The sequence below is a fragment of the Callithrix jacchus genome, chromosome 19, assembly GCF_049354715.1.
Source record: "Callithrix jacchus isolate 240 chromosome 19, calJac240_pri, whole genome shotgun sequence".
Lineage (NCBI taxonomy): Eukaryota > Metazoa > Chordata > Mammalia > Primates > Cebidae > Callithrix > Callithrix jacchus.
Genome location: NC_133520.1, coordinates 4,594,178 through 4,614,330, shown reverse-complemented (window position 1 = coordinate 4,614,330; position 20,153 = coordinate 4,594,178). Strand labels below are relative to the sequence as shown.

The following is a 20,153-nucleotide window of genomic DNA, read 5'->3' as shown; positions in this document are numbered from 1 at the left end:
CGTGAGCCATGTCGCCAGGCTGGAATTACATGTAAAAGCTGCAAATTATGTAATTTATTAAAATTTTTGACTTAATAAATTTAGGAAGTTTGTTCAAAATGAGCTCAATGGAAACCATGACTGTGTATAATTTTATAGTTGGACTATTATACATAGCATGCTTTCTAGAGAAGACCTCTGCAATAATCTTGACAAGCCTGCAGTTGTTATATTAATGGATTGCTGCTCTGCTATAGCTCCACCCACATTGGCCTCCCAAAGTGCTGGGATTACAGGCGTGAGCCACTGTGCCTGGCCTTTTTTTTTCTTGAGATGGAATTTTGCTCTTGTTGCCCAGGCTGGAGTGCAGTGGTTTGGTGTGATCTTGGCTCACCAAAACCTCTGCCTCCTGGGTTCAAGCGATTCTTCTGCCTCAACCTCCCAAGGAAATGGGATTACAGGCATGTGCCACCATGCCCAGCTAATTTTGTGTTTTTAGTACAGATGTGGTTTTCCATGTTGGTCTCGAACTTCAGACCTCAGGTGATCCACCTGCCTTGGCCTCCTAAATTGCTGGGATTACAGGCATGAGTCACCACACTCAGCTGATTTTTTTTTTTTTAAAGCTGGAGACTCGTTCTGTCACCTAGGCTGGAGTACAGTGGTGTGATCTCAGCTCACTGCAACCTCCGCCTCCTGGGTTCAAGCAATTCTCCTGCCTCAGCCTTCCGAGTAGCTGGGATTACAAGCACATGCCAGGCTGGTCTCGAACTTCTGACCTTGTGATCCTCCAGCCTTGGCCTCCCAAAGTGCTGGGATTATAGGCTTGAGCCACTGCACCCAGCCTTTTTTTTTTTTTTTAAGAGATGAAGTGTGTCTGTATTGCTCAATGGCTATACACAGGCATGTTGTGTACTACAGCCTTGAACTCCTGGGCTCAAGTGATCCTCCCACCTTAGCCTCCTGAGTGGTTGGGACTATAGGTGCACATCGCTGCACCTGGCGTCTTTCAAGTTTCTTAGTATTCTCCCATGATTAGTTGCATAGACCAACACCCTAACATGAACTCTGAGCTGGGAACACAGATTACTTACACTTCTGCTGAGGGCTAGTCCCAGGTTGACTTTTAGCACAGCTAGGTCTCCCTCTAGTTTCACTGAGTGAAACACAGCTTTGGGAGTGAGAATGGGGACTTGAACCTTTGAGACTGTGGATCTTAATGTTATAGCAGACCGTACTGTCAGTCGTCTCTACTAGAAATGAAAACATGCTAGAAGAGCCAGCTTTGGCATGGCTTCTTTGTGGATGGTGGTAGAAGGCTCTACGAAGTCAAGTCCAAAGATTCTTTTTTTAGGCTGGGCATGGTGGCCCGCACCTGTAATCCCAGCACTTTGGGAGGCTGAGGTGAGTGGATCGTCTGAGGTCAGGATCTTGAGACCAGCCTGGCCAACATGGCAAAAGCCCGTCTCTACTTAAAATACAAAGATTAGCCAGGTGTGGTGGCATGGGCTTGTAGTTCCAGCTACCTGGGAGGCCGACGGAGGAGATTGCTTGAACCTGGGAGGCGGAGGTTGCAGTGAGCTGAGATTGCACCACTGCACTCCAGCCTGGGCAACAGAATGAGACTCAGTCTCAAAAACAAAATTTAAAAACCCCCAAATTTTTATTTAATTATAAAGACAAAGATCATGTCTATTTATTGCCCTGGTAACTGCACTGGCAGGTTGACTGTCTGCTGGTCACAAGTTTACCTCCAGTTTAAAAAGGTTTAAAAAATCAACAGATTATTTTCTATTTTCAGACTACCGTACTTCATGCTGTTAAGTATCCTTTAATGTGTTTATTAGTCATTCATATATCTTCTTTGCTGTTAGACATAAAGTACAGTAGTCTACAGGACAAAGAGGCAAATACCTAGGAGTGGAATCACTGTCATATGGTGACTCTATATTTAACCTTTTGAGGAACTGCCTGAATGTTTTTGGAAGCAGCTGCACTATTTTTTTTTTTTTTGAGACAGGGTCTCCCTCTCTTGCCCAGGCTGGAACGCAGTGGCATGATCTTGGCTCATTATAGCCTTAACCTCCTGGGCTCAGGGAATCCTCTCACTTCAGCCACCCAAAGTGCTGGGATTACAGCTGTGAACCATTGTGCCCAGCCACATCTGCACAATTTGACATTCCCACCAACTGTTTATTGGAGGTTCCAGTTTCTCTACATCCTTGCCAACACTTTTTATTGTGTGTGTCTTTTTTTCTTTTTTGATAAAGTCTTGTCCTCTGTCACCGAGGCTGGAGTACAATGGCGCAATCACAGCTCACTGCAACCTCCCCCTCCCAGGTTCAGGTGATTCTCCTGCGGGATTACAGGCACCCGCCACCACACCCAGCTGATTTCGGTATCTTTAGTAGAGATGGGGTTTCACCATGTTGACCAGGCTGGTCTCGAACTCCTGACCTCAGGTGATCTGCCCACCTTGGCCTCCCAGAATTACAGGTGTGAGCCACTGCACCCAGTCTGTGTGTGTATTTTTAAATTTTAGCCATACTGTTGGGTGTGAAGTTATCTCATTGTGGTTTCCATTTACATTTCCTTAATGACTAATGATACTAAGTATCCTTTAATGTGTTTATTAGTCACTCATATATCTTCTTTGCTTTATATGTTTTTGAGCAGCTAAGTTGAGGTGAAATAAATTATGCTTTGGGAAGATTTTCCTGGAAGCAATTTGGAGAAGTAGGTAGGGAAACCCAGTTGAGAGACTGTGGTGAGATAATATATGCTGGAACAGGGTTATGACACTGGGAATGAGAAAGAGACAGCTGAGAATGAGATCCTGTCATGTGTAACAGTAAGGATGGAACTGGAGTTCATTACAGTAAGTGAAATTAGCCAGGCACGGAAAGACAAACTTTGCCTGTTCTCACTCATTTGTGGCAGCTAAATTTTAAAACAGTTGAACTCTTGGAGATAGGGAGTGGAAGAAAGGTTTACCAGAGGTCGGGGGGTAGCAGGGTTAGCGGGGAAGTGTGGAAGGTTAATGGGCACAAAGAAAATAGAAAGAATGAATAAGACCTAGTATCTGCTAGCACAACAGGGTGGCCATAGCAAACATAATTTAATTGTACATTTTTAAATCACTGAAAGAAGCCTGGGTGCGGTGGCTCACGCCTGTAATCCAGCTCTTTGGGAGGCCGAGGTGGTGGGTCACCTGAGGTCAGGAGTTGAGGACCACCCTGACCAACATGGTGAGACCTTCTCGACTAGAAATACAAAAGTTATACCGGGTGTGGTGGCAGGTGCCTGTAATCCCAGCTGCGGGAGGCTGAGGCAGGAGAATTGCTTAAACCCAGGAGGAGGAGGTTGTGGTGAGCCGAGATTGTGCCACTGCACTCCAGCCTGGGCAACAGAGATTGCGTCTGGAAAAAAAAATTGAAGAAAAAAAAACCTAAAAGAGTACAATTGGATTGTTTGTAACACAAAGGATAAAAGCTTGTGGTGATGGATACCCCATTTACCTTGATGTGATTATTACACATTGCATGCCTATATCAAAATATCTCATGTAACCCATAAGTATATATACCTACTATGTGCCCACAAAAATAAAAAACCTAAAAAATAAAAATGGAGACAGCTAAATAAGTGGTGGTAGAAGAAAGACTGGACCAGGGTTTGATGGACTGACCACGGAAGATGAGGAGGAGAGAAGCCCGAGTTTGGTAAGATCAAGTTTTTAAGGGTCACTAAGAAAATGGTGACACTTATTAGATAACCTAGAAGTTACACAAGGATGAGACGTTTTCTGGATCTTCCAATGAAACTACCCTCTATTCAGCTATAGTTGGGCTTCTGGAATTTTAAGGAGGATTTCAGATTTGTGGAACTCAGAGAGTTCTTAGCATTTCAAAGAGATGATAATTGAGAAGTTCTGTGACAAGTACAGTCTAAGGTTGTACTAGAAGAAGCTTAGATGTGAGAGCAGGAAGAATTCATGGACATTCTAGGTTAGGACATATATGTTACACAGATGACACAGGCTGGATTTTGAAGCCCAGACACTTAAACTCACTGATCCTCTCAACCCAGCATCCTTAATTTCCCTGTTACCATAATGAAGTTTCTAAGAACTTAATAAAATTGGTTTGGGTTTGGAGCCTCCTTTAACCTTTGTGTAATAAAAAAGAGCTGTAGAAATGACTGGTATGTGGTTTTCTACAGGTAAGTAAAAGGATTTTAGTGCATAAAATACCCTTTTCTGGAATGTTACTGTATTCATTTCAGAGGACAGAAAATTAATAGTATTGTAACTTTAAAAAGGAAACTAAGGGCCGGGCGCGGTGGCTCACGCCTGTAATCCCAGCATTTTGGGAGGCCAAGACAGGTGGATCACGAGGTCAAGAGATCAAGACCATCCTGGTCAACATGGTGAAACCCTGTCTCTACTAAAAATACAAAAAATTAGCTGGGCATCATGGCGCGTGCCTGTAATCCCAGCTACTCAGGAGGCTGAGGCAGGAGAATTGCCTGAACCCAGGAGGCGGAGGTTGTGGTGAGCCGAGATCACGCCATTGCACTCCAGCCTGGGTAACAAGAGTGAAACTCCGTCTCAAAAAAATAAATAAATAAAAAGGAAACTAAATGGCAGCCCATGACATTGTCATACTACTCTGTCCATATGTGGTATGAATTTTAAGGCTGGTATGATTGGTTCACTTTTTTTTTTTTTTTTTTGAGATGGAGTCTTGCTCTGTCACCGAGGCTGGGGCTCAATGGTGCAGTCTTGGCTCACTGCAACCTCTGCCTCCTGGGTTCAGGTGATTCTCTTGCCTCAGCCTCCTGAGTAGCTGGGATTTCAATTTCAGGTGCCTGCCACCATGCCCGACTACTTTTTTTTTTTTCTTTGAGACGGAGTTTTGCTCTTGTTACCCAGGCTGGAGTGCAATGGCATGATCTTGGCTCACTGCAACCTCCACCTCCTGGATTCAAGCAATTCTCCTGCCTCAGCTTCCTGAGTAGCTGGGATTACAGGCACGTGCCACCATGCCCGACTAATTTTTGTATTTTTAGTAGGGACGGGGTTTCACCTTGTTGACCAGGATGGTCTCGATCTCTTGACCTCGTGATCCACCCGCCTCGGCCTCCCAAAGTGTTGGGATCATAGGCATGAGCCACTGCGCCTGGCCTAATTTTTGTATTTTTAGTAGAGACGGGGTTTCACCATGTTGGCCAGGCTGATTTTGAACTCTGACTTCAAGTGATCTGCCTGCCTCGGCCTCCCAAAGTGCCGGGATTACAGTCGTGAGCCACTGCACCTGGCCTGAGTGGTCCACTTTTAATAGTTGATATTATTGGCTACTTATATTTGAGTATATATGCCTATGATTTGATTTTGCTTCTAATGTGTGTGTCCTTTGATTCGTCAGATACATTATGGTGCCAAGTGGTAACATGGGAGTGTTTGATCCAACAGAAATACACAACCGAGGGCAGCTGAAGTCACACATGAAAGAAGCCATGATCAAACTTGGTTTCCACTTGCTCTGTTTCTTCATGTATCTTTACAGGTGAGTTTAGAGTCCTGGTATTTTCTTAGAGGCCATATTTGTTTTTGAAGGACGAGATTGTTGGAGTTACTACTTGTGAGGGTCTGTCCTGCAGACTTTGACTAAACGATGGTTAAATAAAGTACACTGACACAGAGACATTATGCTTTGCTAGTTTGACCGAATGTGACCGGTCAGCTTATAGGTGCTTTGGAGAGTTGTAAACAGTTCAGCTGCCAGCCTTTATACCTAGTGAGACTCGTATTTCTTTAATAAAGTTTAATTAACAAAGGTTTGAGTTAAAGACTACTAGAGTGAAGATTAAAGCACAAGTTTTTTTTTTTTTTGGAGATGGAGTTTCGCTCTTGTTACCCAGGCTGGAGTGCAATGGCACGAGCTCGGCTCACAGCAACCTCCGCCTCCTGGGATCAGGCAATTCTCCTGCCTCAGCCTCCTGAGTACCTGGGATTACAGGCACACGCCACCATGCCCAGCTAATTTTGTGTATTTTTAGTAGAGACGGGGTTTCACCATGTTGACCAGGATGGTCTCGATCTCTTGACCTCGTGATCCACCTGCCTCGGCCTCCCAAAGTGCTGGGATTACAGGCGTGAACCACTGCACCTGGCCTAAAGCACAAGTTTTGATGCTTAAAGCAAATACTATTAGTGGGTAATATTTTTGTTTAACTTTTTTTTGAGAGGGCTATTTGGCTAAAAGGTTAGTGTTAAGACTACATGAGTAAACAAGTTAGGTAAACTCTTCTACATACTTTAGTTACTTGTTTTACTTATTAACTAAATGCAAGGGGGATTTAGGCTGCTTTTAGCTGAAACTTTTACTGAAACCATGAAACAACACTTAGGCCTTTTGAAGGGGTTTGAAACTGTGTTTCATAACTTTCTCTACTATTTTTCTTTTAATATTTTTGCTACTACCTTGAGTGAATTCTTATATCTCCCCTGTTTTGTTTTTAATATTAGGTTTTGTTGACTGAAGAGATGTTGCAGCAACTAGTCTGTTAGGCAAGGTGGTTATTGCTTTTTTTCTGGTTTTGCATTTTAACATAGAACAGTTATGAGTACAGTCAGAAACATTTTTATTAGTTAAAGAGTGATTTCTACCCAGCACTTTGGGAGGCCGAGGCGGATGGATCACGAGGTCAACAGATCGAGACCATCCTGGTCAACATGGTGAAACCCCGTCTCTACTAAAAATTACAAAAAATTAGCTGGGCATGGTGGCACATGCCTGTAATCCCAGCTACTCAGGAGGCTGAGGCAGGAGAATTGCCTGAATCCAGGGGGCGGAGGTTGCGGTGAGCCGAGATTGCGCCATTGCACTCCAGCCTGGGTAACGAGCGAAACTCCGCCTCAAAAAAAAAAAAAAAGAGTGATTTCTAGGAGGGTGGTTTAACTAGGAGAGACGATTTTGCACACCTTTCTATATGGCTGTTTGTTGGGTGTGTAGATACAGTGTGAAGGGAATTAATAATTTTAGTTCTAAGTTGCTTTACATTTGCTGTTAAATTGTTACGAAAGGTTTTTTAGAGGTGTTTCGCTTTATCTTAACTATGTATTGATTGCTTTTATGGTAGAGAAGTGACACATAGGGTTAAGTTCTTAGCCGCGCTTACTTGCTGTTGGAATGCTCGTGTTCTTGTGTCTTCTCCACCGCGCTTACTTGCTGTTGGAATGCTCGTGCTTCTTGTCTCTTCTCCACATGCTCTACAGCAGCTTTGAGGACTTGAAGACCTGCAGGAATTTTTTGATTTATACTTTGCTGTAAAAGAAGTTAACTAGACACATTTTTGTTTAGATTATTTATAAAAGCAGCTATTTTTATTGACTAAGTAACAGACACTGCTGCTAGGCTGGCAGTTGCTAGGATGACTATGCGTGAGATGATAAGGGCCATGAGTGTAACTATGAATCTTTTGTGTTTGACTTGGGACAGGGCGTGTTTTAAGGTGGAAAGGGCAGAGGAACTTTGCTAATTGCCTGTTAAATTGACTGGTAGGAATGCTTCAGATTTTTTTAATACTATGACACTAGTAATTTTTAAATTAGATATATTGTAATTAGCGATGCCGGAGGCAAACTCAGCTTGTTTTTGCACTTGGGTTACAAACGTGGAGTTTTGGGGAATCATGGAAATGTTAGTTCTTGTAAGGAAAACATATGGATGGCTAATGCTAATTAGGCACTGATTAGTGTGATTATGAATAAAGGTTATAGTGTGGTTGTGACTGGAACTATGATGTGTTTTATGCTAGGTGTTAAGGGAGGCACTAAGGTGTCCTAGGCACCGTAAGGTGCTTTGGGGTGGCATGGATTTTACTTGGGGTATGTTAATTTTTTTGGCCAAGTAGTTACATTATTATAGGCTGGAAGTGGGTGTCTAAGTAACAGGACAGAAAAAAGGCAGAAAGAAGATGGGCTTAACAGAGTGTAGCAGATACAGGTTGCAGGCCGAGTGAGAGAATAAAAACAAATTATTTGAAGTGAATGCTGTCTGTTTGGAGAAGGATTCGCTTAGCCTCTTGCATTCTTTTTTAGCATTCTTCAGGTGACGTTTGGGGCATGTGTCTAGGGTTTTTCTTAGGCTGGCTTGAGGTTTTGTTTTGTTTTTAAATGAGGACGTAGTTTTTAGGCTGGTGCTGGCATACTGGAAGTTTTAGAGGTGGTGCCTGTGCTAAGAGACCTTTATAACTTTTACAAGAGAGCAGGTTAGTGCTTTAAGAAAAACTTGTGCTGTATTTTAGTGTTCAGTTTACAGAAAATCTGGATACTTTTTTTAACTTTAGCTAATATGTTTACATAGACTTTTTTTCACAATTAACATTTTAAAACTTGCTTAGACTTTTGAAACAAAAATTATACATTTTCTGCATAAATTTTTTTACCACTCCTCTGCCACTCCATAAGTTTTTATAAGATTTATGACTTTTACAATTTTTAACATGCCTTGACTTTGTCTTTTTCTCCCTCTCTTTTTGTTTTACTTCTCTTTGCTTCCTTGTCTCTTTCTCTCATTTTTACACTATGTTTTTTAGTTTTACTTTTTGTGTTTATTATTTTTTTTTACTTTTTTGTTTTATTTCTCTTATCTCTCTGTTGCTGTCTTGAGAGGTTTTAGCAAAGTGCTTTTTTGAAATTTGTTATTTAAATTTAGAAAATTAAGGGTAAATAAGGCTTGTGCTAGTAGTGTTGCCTTTTACTAGAGAAAACAGGTTTTGCAAGTTATTAGTTAATAGTATTTATTTTACTGGGGACAAAGCTATATGACTTTTAATTGCGCTTTCATTTATGGGCTAGCTGTAACTTCTTTCTCAGAGGTTACTGTTTACTTAAATAGGATTTTAAAAGAACTATGTTAAGGGTAAGGAATAACAACAGTGGCAATTATTAGAAAAAGGTCTTACAAATTCTTAAATTCTACTTAAATTTTAGCAGAGCTTGTAAACAAGGAACATAGGAAGTTTTGCTGTGGGCTGCCCACGGAGCTAGAGAGCAGCAGTGTGGGTTCCGGTCGGCCGCCGCGTTCCACGTGCCCTGCTCCTTCCTCTTAGCCACTGTGCAGTTGCTGCTGCCTGGGAAGAACTTCCTACGTGCGCATCCTTAGCGGGCTAACTTTGGCGCGCTGAGCCTGGCTCTTCGTTGCCGTTGCTGCGTGCGGGCTGTTTTCAGGAGCATCTGCTGGCTTTGGGTTTTTGGGCTTTTTTACTGGTCGCTTGGCCATACAGCTTTGGTCTGTAATGCTTTTCTTATCTTTTTATGTATTTGATTGCCTTGTTGATCTTGCATTACTAGGCAGGCTAAGAGCTCCCCTTCGAATGCTTTTTTTCTTATTCATTGGAGTAGGGGGCTTACACAAAACTTTGTGTGTGTGTGTGTGATTTTGGCGTGGTGATTAAGTTACGGGGACTTGTTGCCTCTGTGCATCATGCTGTTTAAGATTTTTCCTCACTTGTTCTTAGAGAAGTCTAGTGTTCTTTTTTTCTGGAAACTGCGGACTTCGGGAAACAAGTTTGCATTCGGTCTTTTAAATGAGCCTGTGAAACTGTTGCTTTACTGGCTTTAAGCAACTGTGTTAATATTTTTATACACTGTTTTTGTTGAACTGATGAAACTTTAGCCTGAACAATCTTTTCTTGAACTTGGTAGTCTTTAGTGGGTACTGATGACTTACTGACTTACTCTTTTTTTTTTTTTTTTGAGTCGGAGTTTCGCTCTTGTTACCCAGGCTGGAGTGCAATGGCGCAATCTCGGCTCACCACAACTTCCGCCTCCTGGGTTCAGGCAATTCTCCTGCCTCAGCCTCCTGAGTAGCTGGGATTACAGGCACGTGCCACCATGCCCAGCTAATTTTTTGTATTTTTAGTGGAGACGGGGTTTCACCATGTTGACCAGGTTGGTCTCGATCTCTCGTGATCCACCTGCCTCGGCCTCCCAAAGTGCTGGGATTACAGGCTTGAGCCCTGACTTACTCTTTTACTGATTCGACGTCGTGGTCTTCTGCACTTTTGTTTTTGGGGGGGTTGTTGCGTTCTTTTCCTCCACTACAGTCCTCCGCTCTACCAACTGGGCTATGGAAGGCTCCGCTTGTTGCGTTCTTTTCACAGCAATGATTATGTCAGCTTCTCTTAACAGTTTCCCTCACACGGCTGCACTACTGTTGGGGTTGCCCCACACTGGGTGCCGCTATTGGGGTTACCACTTGCGGGGGTCTGTCCTGCAGACTTTGACTTAACAGCGGATGAATAGAGTACACTGACACACGGATGTTATGCTTCGCCAGTTTGGCTGAGTGTGACTGGGCGGCTTCCAGGCACTCTGGAGAGCGCTGTGAACAGCTCAGCTGCCAGCCTTTAGCTGGCGAGACCTCATTTATCTAGTAGAGTTTAATTGACAAAGGCTTGAGTTAACACTACTAGAGTGAAAACTAAAGCACAGGTTTTGATGCTTAAAGCAGACACTGTTAGTAGATAATATTTTTGATGGACTTTTTTTGAGAGGATTATTTGGCTTACGTGTTAAGACTACATGAGTAAAGCAGTTAGGCAAACTCCTCTGCGTACTTTGGCTATTTGTTTTACTTAGTAACTAAATGTAAAGAGGAATTAGGCTGCTTTTAGCTGAAACTTTCACTGAAACTATGAAAAAACTTTTAGGCCTTTTAAGAGGGTTTGAGACTCTATTTTATAACTTTACTGTTTTTCTTTTAGTATTTTTGCTACTACCTTGAGTGAATTCTTACATGAGATATTACTATACTATAGGATTTTTGCATTGATATTGTGGAACTTTCGGGGATTATGTAAGTTCCTTGTGGCCCTGTAAATTATTTATGTGTCATTGAATCAGCTTTCTGTCTGACCTGCAGTAGATCTACCCTGTGGCATCTTAGTTATGCCTTAGCGGTTGAGGCCATCATCATGCTTAAAACTGTCTTTGCTATTTTTTTCCTGCTCTAGTAGGATACAACTTGGAGTTCCACTGCCTGTTATAAGCATTAATATATGTGCCTCAGTGACCATCCCACTCATGGTCTCTGGGGGATCATACCACTGGCAGCAGCTTTCAGCAACTTTGATCCAAATTGTGCTGATCTTTCTTGGCAATAAGTAATTTAGGTGTGATGCTGATTCTCCAGCATGCTGAATGGTCTGTCGTGGTAAAGTTGTATCAGTCCTCTAGTTATAACACACTGGAAGTGAGAATTAATATGAAAGATTGGCATCAGACACTGGAAGCCTATATAGTCCTGTTTTGAACTATTTGTGTGTGTGTTAGAGGGGAACATGCCACTTTTCCCTTTATCCATCATAGATGCATAGAAGAGAGCCAAGGAGAAAAAAAATTCTGTTATATGATTTGAGTAAACGTTGAGAAGCTAGAATCAGGCTTAACCTTTGTATCAAAGCTTTAATTGGATCATTTTTATTTTTTCCCCTAGGTAGAGTTTAATTTTTCACATAGACGTAAGGACTATTAGGAAAAACTTTTACTGAAGTAAACTTCTGCCACTCAGAAAATACTTGATTAGAGACTATATAGATATAGCAGTTTTTTTTTAACAATTGCTGTTTTGTCTGAAATAGTTTAGAAGTCAGAACCATTTTAGCCTCTGCCTGACAAAGAAGGTTTCCTAAAATCCTTTCACTGTGCTAAATCCACCCATTAGTGGATTAGATTAAAATTGGAGTTTAGATTGTGGCTGGGCGTGGTGGCTCACACCTGTAATCCCAGCACTTCTGGAGGCTAACGCAGGCAGATCATGAGGTCAAGAGATCGAGACCATCCTGGCCAACATGGAGAAACCCAGTCTCTACTAAAAATACCAAAAATTAGCTGGGCGTGGTGGTGCCTGCCTGTATTCCCAGCTAATCGGGAGGCTGAGGCGGGAGAATTGCTTGAACCAGGGAGGCAGAGGTTGCAGTGACCTGAGATTGTGCCACTACACTCAAGCCTGGCAACAGCGTGGCAAGATTGTGCCACTACACTCAAGCCTATATTTTAAAAACTAGGACAGAAAAAGCACACTGGTCTCAGTTTCTGGTTCTCATATCCTACCTTATTACTAATGTGCTTAGTTTTTAATCCAAGTATCAAAGATGATGAAAAAGGAGCAAAAACAAAAAAAAGGTTAATGAGGAGAATATAATGATGCATCTATTCTTGTTTCTCTTATTTTTGTATCTTTATCATCATATATGTTCCCTTATATATGTTTCTGAAAAGATAAAAAGCTAGAATTGGCTTGGCCAAGGTTATCCTTTCTTCATCCCCCTATCCTTTCATGCTGTTGGAAAGTAAACTAGAGCAGGCATCCCCTGGGGGCAGTGCTGTAGGTGCAGCCCATGTAGTCATGCTCTGGGGAGTAAATGTAGGCTTGGAGAGCAGTGTCTTACTTAGCAGACCCAACAAAGTCTTAGGATTTAAAAATGTATATGAGTTTCTGAACTCTTAGTTGTTGAATTTAAAGTAGTGGGGAGTTGGACTGGAGGAATTAAGATTTAATTTTGGGGCAAGTTTAAAGTATTGTTCTTTAAAACTAAATAAAAGGCGAGTTGGGTAACTGGTTTGCCTGGCAGCTGTGTACTTCACTGGCTGTACCGTTTGCTTTTCTCTTCCCTTCCTTTCCCCTTCCCTATTATTCTGTCGTGTTCAGCCACCTTGCTATTACCTTCCCCTTTGGTGTTACATACGGTTCGAGGGGCCGGGGGATGTCCTTGCAGCACTTTTCTCTTTTGGTTGCTGTTTTTAAACAGTGGATTTGCTGCTAATACCAAGTCATTAGCTCTTTTGATTGCAGAGATTTTATGTTCCTCATCTTTTTATCCAACACCTGCCACACCTTGCCTTGTACCTTGCACCTTGTTGACATTTCACGGCTTGTTAAATGGAATTCAAGTTTTGAAAAAACGCTCATCTTCTTGTTTTTTTTTTGTTTTGAGATGGAGTCTCGCTCTGTCATCCAGGCTGGAGTGCAGTGGCATGATCTCGGCTCACTGCAATCTCTACCTCCCGGGCTGAAATGATTCTCCTACCTCAGCCTCCCAAGTAGCTGAGATTACAGGCATGCACCACCACACCTGGCTAATTTTTTGTATTTTTAGTAGAGACAGGGTTTCTCCATGTTGGTCAGGCTGGTCTCGAACTCCTGACCTCAGGTGATTGTCCCTCCCCGGCCTCCCAAAGTGCTGGGATTATAGGCCACTGTGCCCGGCCCTCATCTTCTTTAGAGGATTTGGTTTTTGGATTTGGTGCTAGCCTAGTAGAATGTGGGCTCTACCACTTACATTGAGGTCTGGGGCAAGTTTCTTTTCTTTCTTTTTTTTTTTTTCTTTTGAGACAGAGTCTTGCTCTGTTACCCAGGCCGGGGTGCAGTGGCATGATCTTGGCTCACCCACCTCAGCTTCCCAAAGTGCTAGGATTACAGGCATGAGTCACCATGCCCGACCTGGGACAAGTTTCTTAACTTCTCTGATCCTCAGTTTCTCATCTGAAAAGGGAATATTAATGATATTAATAGTACTTATCACATTTTAATGTGGACTAAGTGAGATAATACATGTAAGACACTTAGGTTTATACTGACCCATAGTAAAAATAAAAAAATCTTAAATATTAGCAACTATCATTAATTTTTACTGTGCATTGAGTACATTTAGTATGGTTAAATTTGGATAATAATAATAATTATTATTATTTTTTTTGAGACGGAGTTTTGCTGTTGTTACCCAGGCTGGAGTGCAATGGCGCGATCTTGGCTCACTGCAACCTCGGCCTCCTGGGTTCAGGCAATTCTCCTGCCTCAGCCTCCTGAGTAGCTGGGATTACAGGCGTGCGCCACCATGCCCAGCTAATTTTTTTGTAATTTTAGTAGAGACGGGGTTTCACCATGTTGATCAGGATGGTCTCGATCTCTTGACCTCGTGATCCACCCGCCTCGGCCTCCCAAAGTACTGGGATTACAGGCGTGAGCCACCGCGCCCGGCCTGGATAATTATTTATACCACTAGTGATGGAAGGATATTTCTGTGTATTTTAGCATTTGATTTCAGCAGAGCAAGGCTGAGCCCAGTATTTCAAAGGAAAGAATGGTTTCGTCATTGTTAACTGTGGCAGTTTTAGCGGCACAGTGTTTATTGAGTGACTGACTGCCGTGTGTAGACATTGTGTAGAGCATTGCAAGTGACACAAAGGAGCAGCACAGAATCCCTACAGTAAGCTTGGAGCTTGGTAATTGCAGGCTGGGGTGCTAGCAGAACATGAGAGTGGTGATGCTTGGGCCCTGCTTTCATCTCAGAGCTGCTCATAGTCCAGTGGTAGAGACAACAGGTGAGCCACAGCAGCAGGAAGAGCTGAGGAAGGAGGCTGTCCAACTGCCCTGGGCTGAGCCAGCTTCCCCAAGAAGGTGCCCTAGAGCCGATCACAATACCTGAGTAGGAAATTACTGCTTTGATGGGGTGTTGGATGGGAAGAAGAGGGTCCAGGCATACAACAGTATCTGGCTAGAGAATTTAGAGGTTTTTTCCTGGACATAGGTGGTTTTTTTGTTTTGCTTTGTTTTTGTTTTTTTAACTGACCGAGCTCGTTTTTGTGTGTTTGTTTTTTAACTATAGCCTAACATAGGTTTTTTTTTCCTTCTTTCTTTCTTTTTAAATATTTTACCAATTTCTGTGAAGGAAAACATAGGTTTTAAATTATACTTTCCCTACCTCCCCGCCCCCAATAACTCTTTTTTAGTGAAAAAGTTTGGACATGAAAGACCCTAATATATTCTTGCCTTTGGGTATGAATGATTGTCTTTTACTCAAATGATTGCTCCTTCATAAACCGTAGGGACACAAGTCTGGACAGACCAGGCTCTGTAGGAACATTCCGGAGAAAACATTAGTAATGTTAATTTCTTCTTTCCACAGTATGATCTTAGCTTTGATAAATGACTGAAGCTGGAGAAGCCGTGGTTGAAGTCAGCGTACACTACAGTGCACAGATGAGGAGCCAGAGACGTCTTAAATCATCCTTAGAACCGTGACCATAGCAGTATATATTTTTCCTCTTTGAACAAAAAACTATTTTTGCTGTATTTTTACCATATAAAGTATTTCAAAAACATGAATTGAGTTTCTAGATTTCTAGCTCTCAACTTTAGGCTGAACGCCAACACCTGAAAGTGTTTTTCATCATCTGCTGAAGGTGGTTATTTGTATTTAGGAACAGGAGTGCCATCCCAGCTTTGCATGCCAAGAAGTAAAGAACACACTTTAAAGGGCAAACTGAAGAGATAGCAAAGGTGCCCTTCAGGTCTACTGAAAAGTTAAGTGTACAAAACAACACTGTTGATCTGGACAATAGAAGAAAATTTTAATGACCCTTTTGCCTGTGTTGCGGCAGCTTCATTTAGCATGCTTTAAAATTTATGAGACTGTCAGCTAAAAGTCTCTTCACAAGAATGTCCACAGAAAATGGCATTTCGTAATATATATTTCTTTGCACAATTTGTAAAACCTTATAAGCCATTTTTCCCAGGTACAATGTAGTTCCTGCTGATGGAAAGGAAACATTTAAAAACCAATATAATACTTTGTCCAGAACTTTCATTTAAAAGCCACTACCTCCACAATCGCCCCCAAACCCAGACGGTCCCCAGTGGCTCTTGCCAGTCTGGTTTTCATATTACAGTTATTCCAATTCTATTTGATCTCCCTGATAAGTATTTTAATGGGTTTGGAGAAGTGATTTGGTAGAAGATGCTAATCAAGATTAGAAGCAGGAATAGTCATTCACTGTCAGTGAAATTGAGCCTTTTGGTGCTCTGCGTGGTGCCAGATTAACGGTTCTATCCTTCTGCACTAACCATGTGAATTGGGAGACCCAGGACAAGCCATTTCATGGACATAGCAATATACAACCAAACTCTGTTCCTTGGAGCTGTGTTTGTAAACTCTTGCAGTTGGTGAGAGCAGTTCACTTCCTCAGCTCTGTTTGCCAGCTCTTACAGGGCAAAATAAACCTGGCGATTGATCCTCAGTCCTAGTTTGTGCTTTAATGTTGCTATCTTAAGCCCTGGCATTGGGCAAAACATGGCTGTGTCCTATGGCAGAGTCCAAAGGGATTATTCACTCTAGTTGAGATAGAATTGGGTAGCTAAACAGGGTGTGTGGTCCCCAAAAGATTAAATGTTGCATGTCCTTTTGGTCCTGGACTAGGTCTAGCCTTGGCAGAAGCAAGGGAGCCACTAAGCCAAACTCCCTTACAGACAGACCATGTTTCTAGGATGGAAGCAGTGCCCTGGCAGCACACAAAAGGAATGGTGAAATGGTAGGCAAAGTCAGCTCGGCTCTGTTGGCCTCTTTGGGGTCACAGAAGTCGCTCCTTGTGGTAATGTTATATTTCTGTCAGGCACGGGGCCAAGAAGCTGTGTAATGCAGACATGCCTTTGCTTGCATCTGTTTTTCATACCTTTTCCTTTGGAGGCACCTTTTGCTTAAAACACGGTCCCTTCACTCTGCCTTTCCTCCTAACTTCCCATGCCTCTTCATGTTCTGCTCAAAATTTTTAAAGCAGTGACACTGTTGGAGAACTGAAATCATTGCAACTGAGAGACAAGCTACTTAAACTCAAAGGTGGTAAGGCTTTTTTTTTTTTTTTTTGAGATGGGGTCTCGCTCTGTCACCCAGGCTGGGGTGTAGTGGTGTGATCTCGGCCCACTACAACCTCTGTTTCCTGGGTTCAAGTGATTCTCCTGCCTCAGCCTCCCGAGTAGCTGGGATTACAGCTAGCTACTCCCGGCTAATTTTTGTATTTTTAGTACAGACAGGGTTTCACTATGTTGGCCAGGCTGATCTTGAACTCCTGACCTCAAATGATCCACCTGCCTCAGCCTCCCAAAGTGTTAGGATTACAGGCATGAACCACTGTGCCCAGCCATGTAGAGAACTTTTTTACCTTCTCATTCAGATATTCTTAGTAACCAAAATAGCGACCTATGCAATTGAGAGGGCCTTTGGGCTGTCAGTTCACAGTACGTCAGGCGTAAGCTGCCGAGGCTGAGCAAATCAGAAAGGTGCCATGTTTATAACAAAGGACAAGAGCTCCTTACTTCTGAAACATCAACCGTGGTTAAAAACAGAAACTCTTCCTTCTTATGTTGGTCGTCCATCAAAGCCAGGAAGCTGGAGGATCACTGTAGTTAAGAAAATTTTTTTTAAAATTAAAGTTAGGGTATGGCCCTGTTGCCCAGGCTGGGGTGCACTGGCACAATCACAGCTCACTGCAGCCTCCAACTCCTGGACTCAAGCAATACTCTTGCCTCCACCTCTCAAGTAGCTGGGACTAGGTGCATACCAACATGCCCAGCTAATTTTTTAAAATGTTTTTGTAGAGACAGAGGTTTTGCTGTGTTGCCTAGGCTGGTATCAAATTCCTGGCCTCAAGTGATCCTCCTGCCTCAGCCTCCCAAAATGTTGAGATTACAGGTGTGAGCCACCATGCCCAGATAAAAAAAAATTTGGGGGGCACTTCCGCAAATAATGAAAAGGGAGGCAAAAGCACTGAGTTTAAAAAGCTGTGGTTAAAATGCTATCCATTTTCTCAGCTTTTCACTGATTGGAGAGTTGTAGAGGAACTTAGAGATCATTTTGCCTAACTCCCTTATCCCAAAGATAGAGACTGAGGCCTAGAGATTGCTCAAGGTGTCATAACTGAGCATGGAATCCTAATGTTCAGTCCAGTGCTATTTCTCCCTTACCACTCCTCTTCCCTGTCCCTCTACAATGGCAGTACCCAGGGCACAGTCAATAGACTATTATGGAGTGCTCCTATGTGCATATTTTTAGGACATAGCATTTTCCCTTGCCTTTTTCCTTCTATTCTTTCCATGGTAGCAGCTGCCCTTTGTTAATCCCTGCAAGCTCAGCTGAGAGAGCAGAGGAAGCGAGATCCAAGATGCAGCTCAGTTCATCAAAGCCTAGCAGGTCCCTCGGCTGCCTTTTCATGCCTGCCACACAGACGACAGGAGAACAAAACCTGACCCGGTCTTGTCAAGAGCTAACCAAGCTTCCCATAGCAGCTTACCACATTCTATCTGGTACTATAGCTATTTGTATGCGATTAATCACTCTTAGATTGTATGTTCCTGGAGGGCAGAGTACGCTCATTCATATTTGTATCTTCTTCCTTCTGCTCTTGGCACCTAACACAGTGCCATGCACACAGAAACAATAAATGACTGTTGAGTGAATAAGTACATCTGATTGTGGTGTTCTATTGCTTTTTCAGCAAGAAGTCAAAGAGAAGCAGCAATGGAGCAGCATAATCAGAGTTCACCTTCTTTGTTTTCAAGGGAGTCACGTTATGAAATACTGACATGCTAGGCTAGGAAATGGCTATAACTGGTTTCCATTTGAGACTGGAGAAATCAGCTTTGCCCACAGGTAATACTTTGCCAAGTAGTAGTGAAAAATATACGAGGTGTAATTAGTTGTCCTCAAAATCTAAATACACTTGTTGTAATATATGGAAATAGGCAGCAAGATAGAGAAGGTAAGTTTGAAATTCTACACTTATCTGGATCTTTGTCATCTGAGTTTATGCACTTTAAACCAAATACACGATTTTACTATGTAATATAGCAAAAATTGAAATATTCTTGGTTTAATGAAGTCTTTGGATCTAATCCATATTTTTCATGAATGTTTGAAAAGGTAGAAACCTTTTTTTTTTGCTTCAGTTAAATAGTCTAATGACTGGAGGTTATTCAGAGCTTTCCGTTTATTCTGCCCTACAGTAATCACAGTAATCAGTCTGGACACGTTAAAGGGCCTGTTCACTGAGCTAACTTGTTTCTGAGCTCTGGTTGCTCTTTAGTAAGTTCTTGGGTGAAGGCTGCTTTTATTTTTCAGTGGCTTCCCTCTGAAGCTGGGTGGAGAAGAGTGGGTGGGTGGGTGGGTGGTGGAATCAGCAGGCTGAGAATTCAGTGGTTTGCCTGTGGCTTCCTCTGCTGTATATTTGGTTTGCTACATCCGTTATGGAGCGATCTTGGTTTCTATATCAGTTCTCATTACACATTAGCACCTAGTCAGAATGGGAGTCAGTTTAACACACACTTTAATTCCTGTTTTCTAGATCCTGTTTCACAGGCTGGATGCAACCGGGGTGAGAGTTGAACCTCTCGTGTTGCTTAATTAAAAGTAACACATTGACTGGCACTGTTAATCCATCAGAAAGAGACCTGTGGGAGGGTGAATCCTCTGGGGTACCTTAATATAAATTTGCCAACTTTCTGGGAGAGAGTAATAGGACTTACCCAGGTTGGTAATTTTCTATTTTACCAGCTGCAATAATCAACTTATGATCATACTGGCTGATTCAAACAGCAAAGAAAAAAAATAAACTTACAGTAATTCTTTATCCATTACCTACCACCTTCCTTGACCTTCACCACCCTCCATTTTGAAGCAAATCCTAGGCCTCATTACATCTGTAATATTTTAATATGTTTCTCTGTAAGATAAAGATTCTTAAAATACACATGATGGCCGGGCGTGGTGGCTCACACCTGTAATCCCAGCACTCTGGGAGGCCGAGGTTGGTGGATCACAAAGTCAGGAGATTGAGACCATTCTGGCTAACATGGTCAAACCTTATCTCTACTAAAAATACAAAAAATCAGTCAGGCGTGATGGCACGTGCCTGTTGTCCCAGCTACTTGGGAGACTGAGGCAGAATTACTTGAATCCGGGAGGTGGAGGCTGTAGTGAGCCAAGATTGTGCCACTGCACTCCAGCCTGGGTGACAGAGCAAGACTGTCTCAAAAACAAAACAAAAAACACCAAAAAACCCACACATGGCTACAGTACCAGTGTCACACAAACTGGCAATTTCTTTAAAAAAAATTTTTTTTTCTTATGGAATGTGATCACAGAATAAACTGGCAATTTCTTTTTTTTTTTTGTAATGGAGTTTCGCTCTTGTTACCCAGGCTGGAGTGCAATGGCGCAATCTTGGCTCGTCACAACCTCTGCCTCCTGGGTTCAGGCAATTCTCCTGCCTCAGCCTCCTGAGTAGCTGGGATTACAGGCACGCGCCACCATGCCCAGCTAATTTTTTGTATTTT

At 42.5% G+C, this 20,153-nt stretch overlaps 1 protein-coding gene across 6 annotated transcripts in view; it reads left to right on the top strand.

The window, feature by feature from the left end:
• The window catches only part of CNIH4 (cornichon family member 4), a 54,821-nt gene extending 36,535 nt beyond the window's left edge, over positions 1-18,286 (top strand). For all 6 annotated transcript variants that reach the window (XM_035281445.3, XM_078356442.1, XM_035281443.3 and 3 more), the window contains 2 exons: positions 5,406-5,546; positions 14,956-18,286. In XM_035281445.3, the coding sequence (XP_035137336.2) occupies positions 5,406-5,546; positions 14,956-14,983 (169 nt within the window). In that variant the 3' untranslated portion in view covers positions 14,984-18,286. The remainder of the gene's footprint in view (positions 1-5,405; positions 5,547-14,955) is intronic.
• The last annotated feature ends 1,867 nt before the right edge of the window (positions 18,287-20,153 follow it).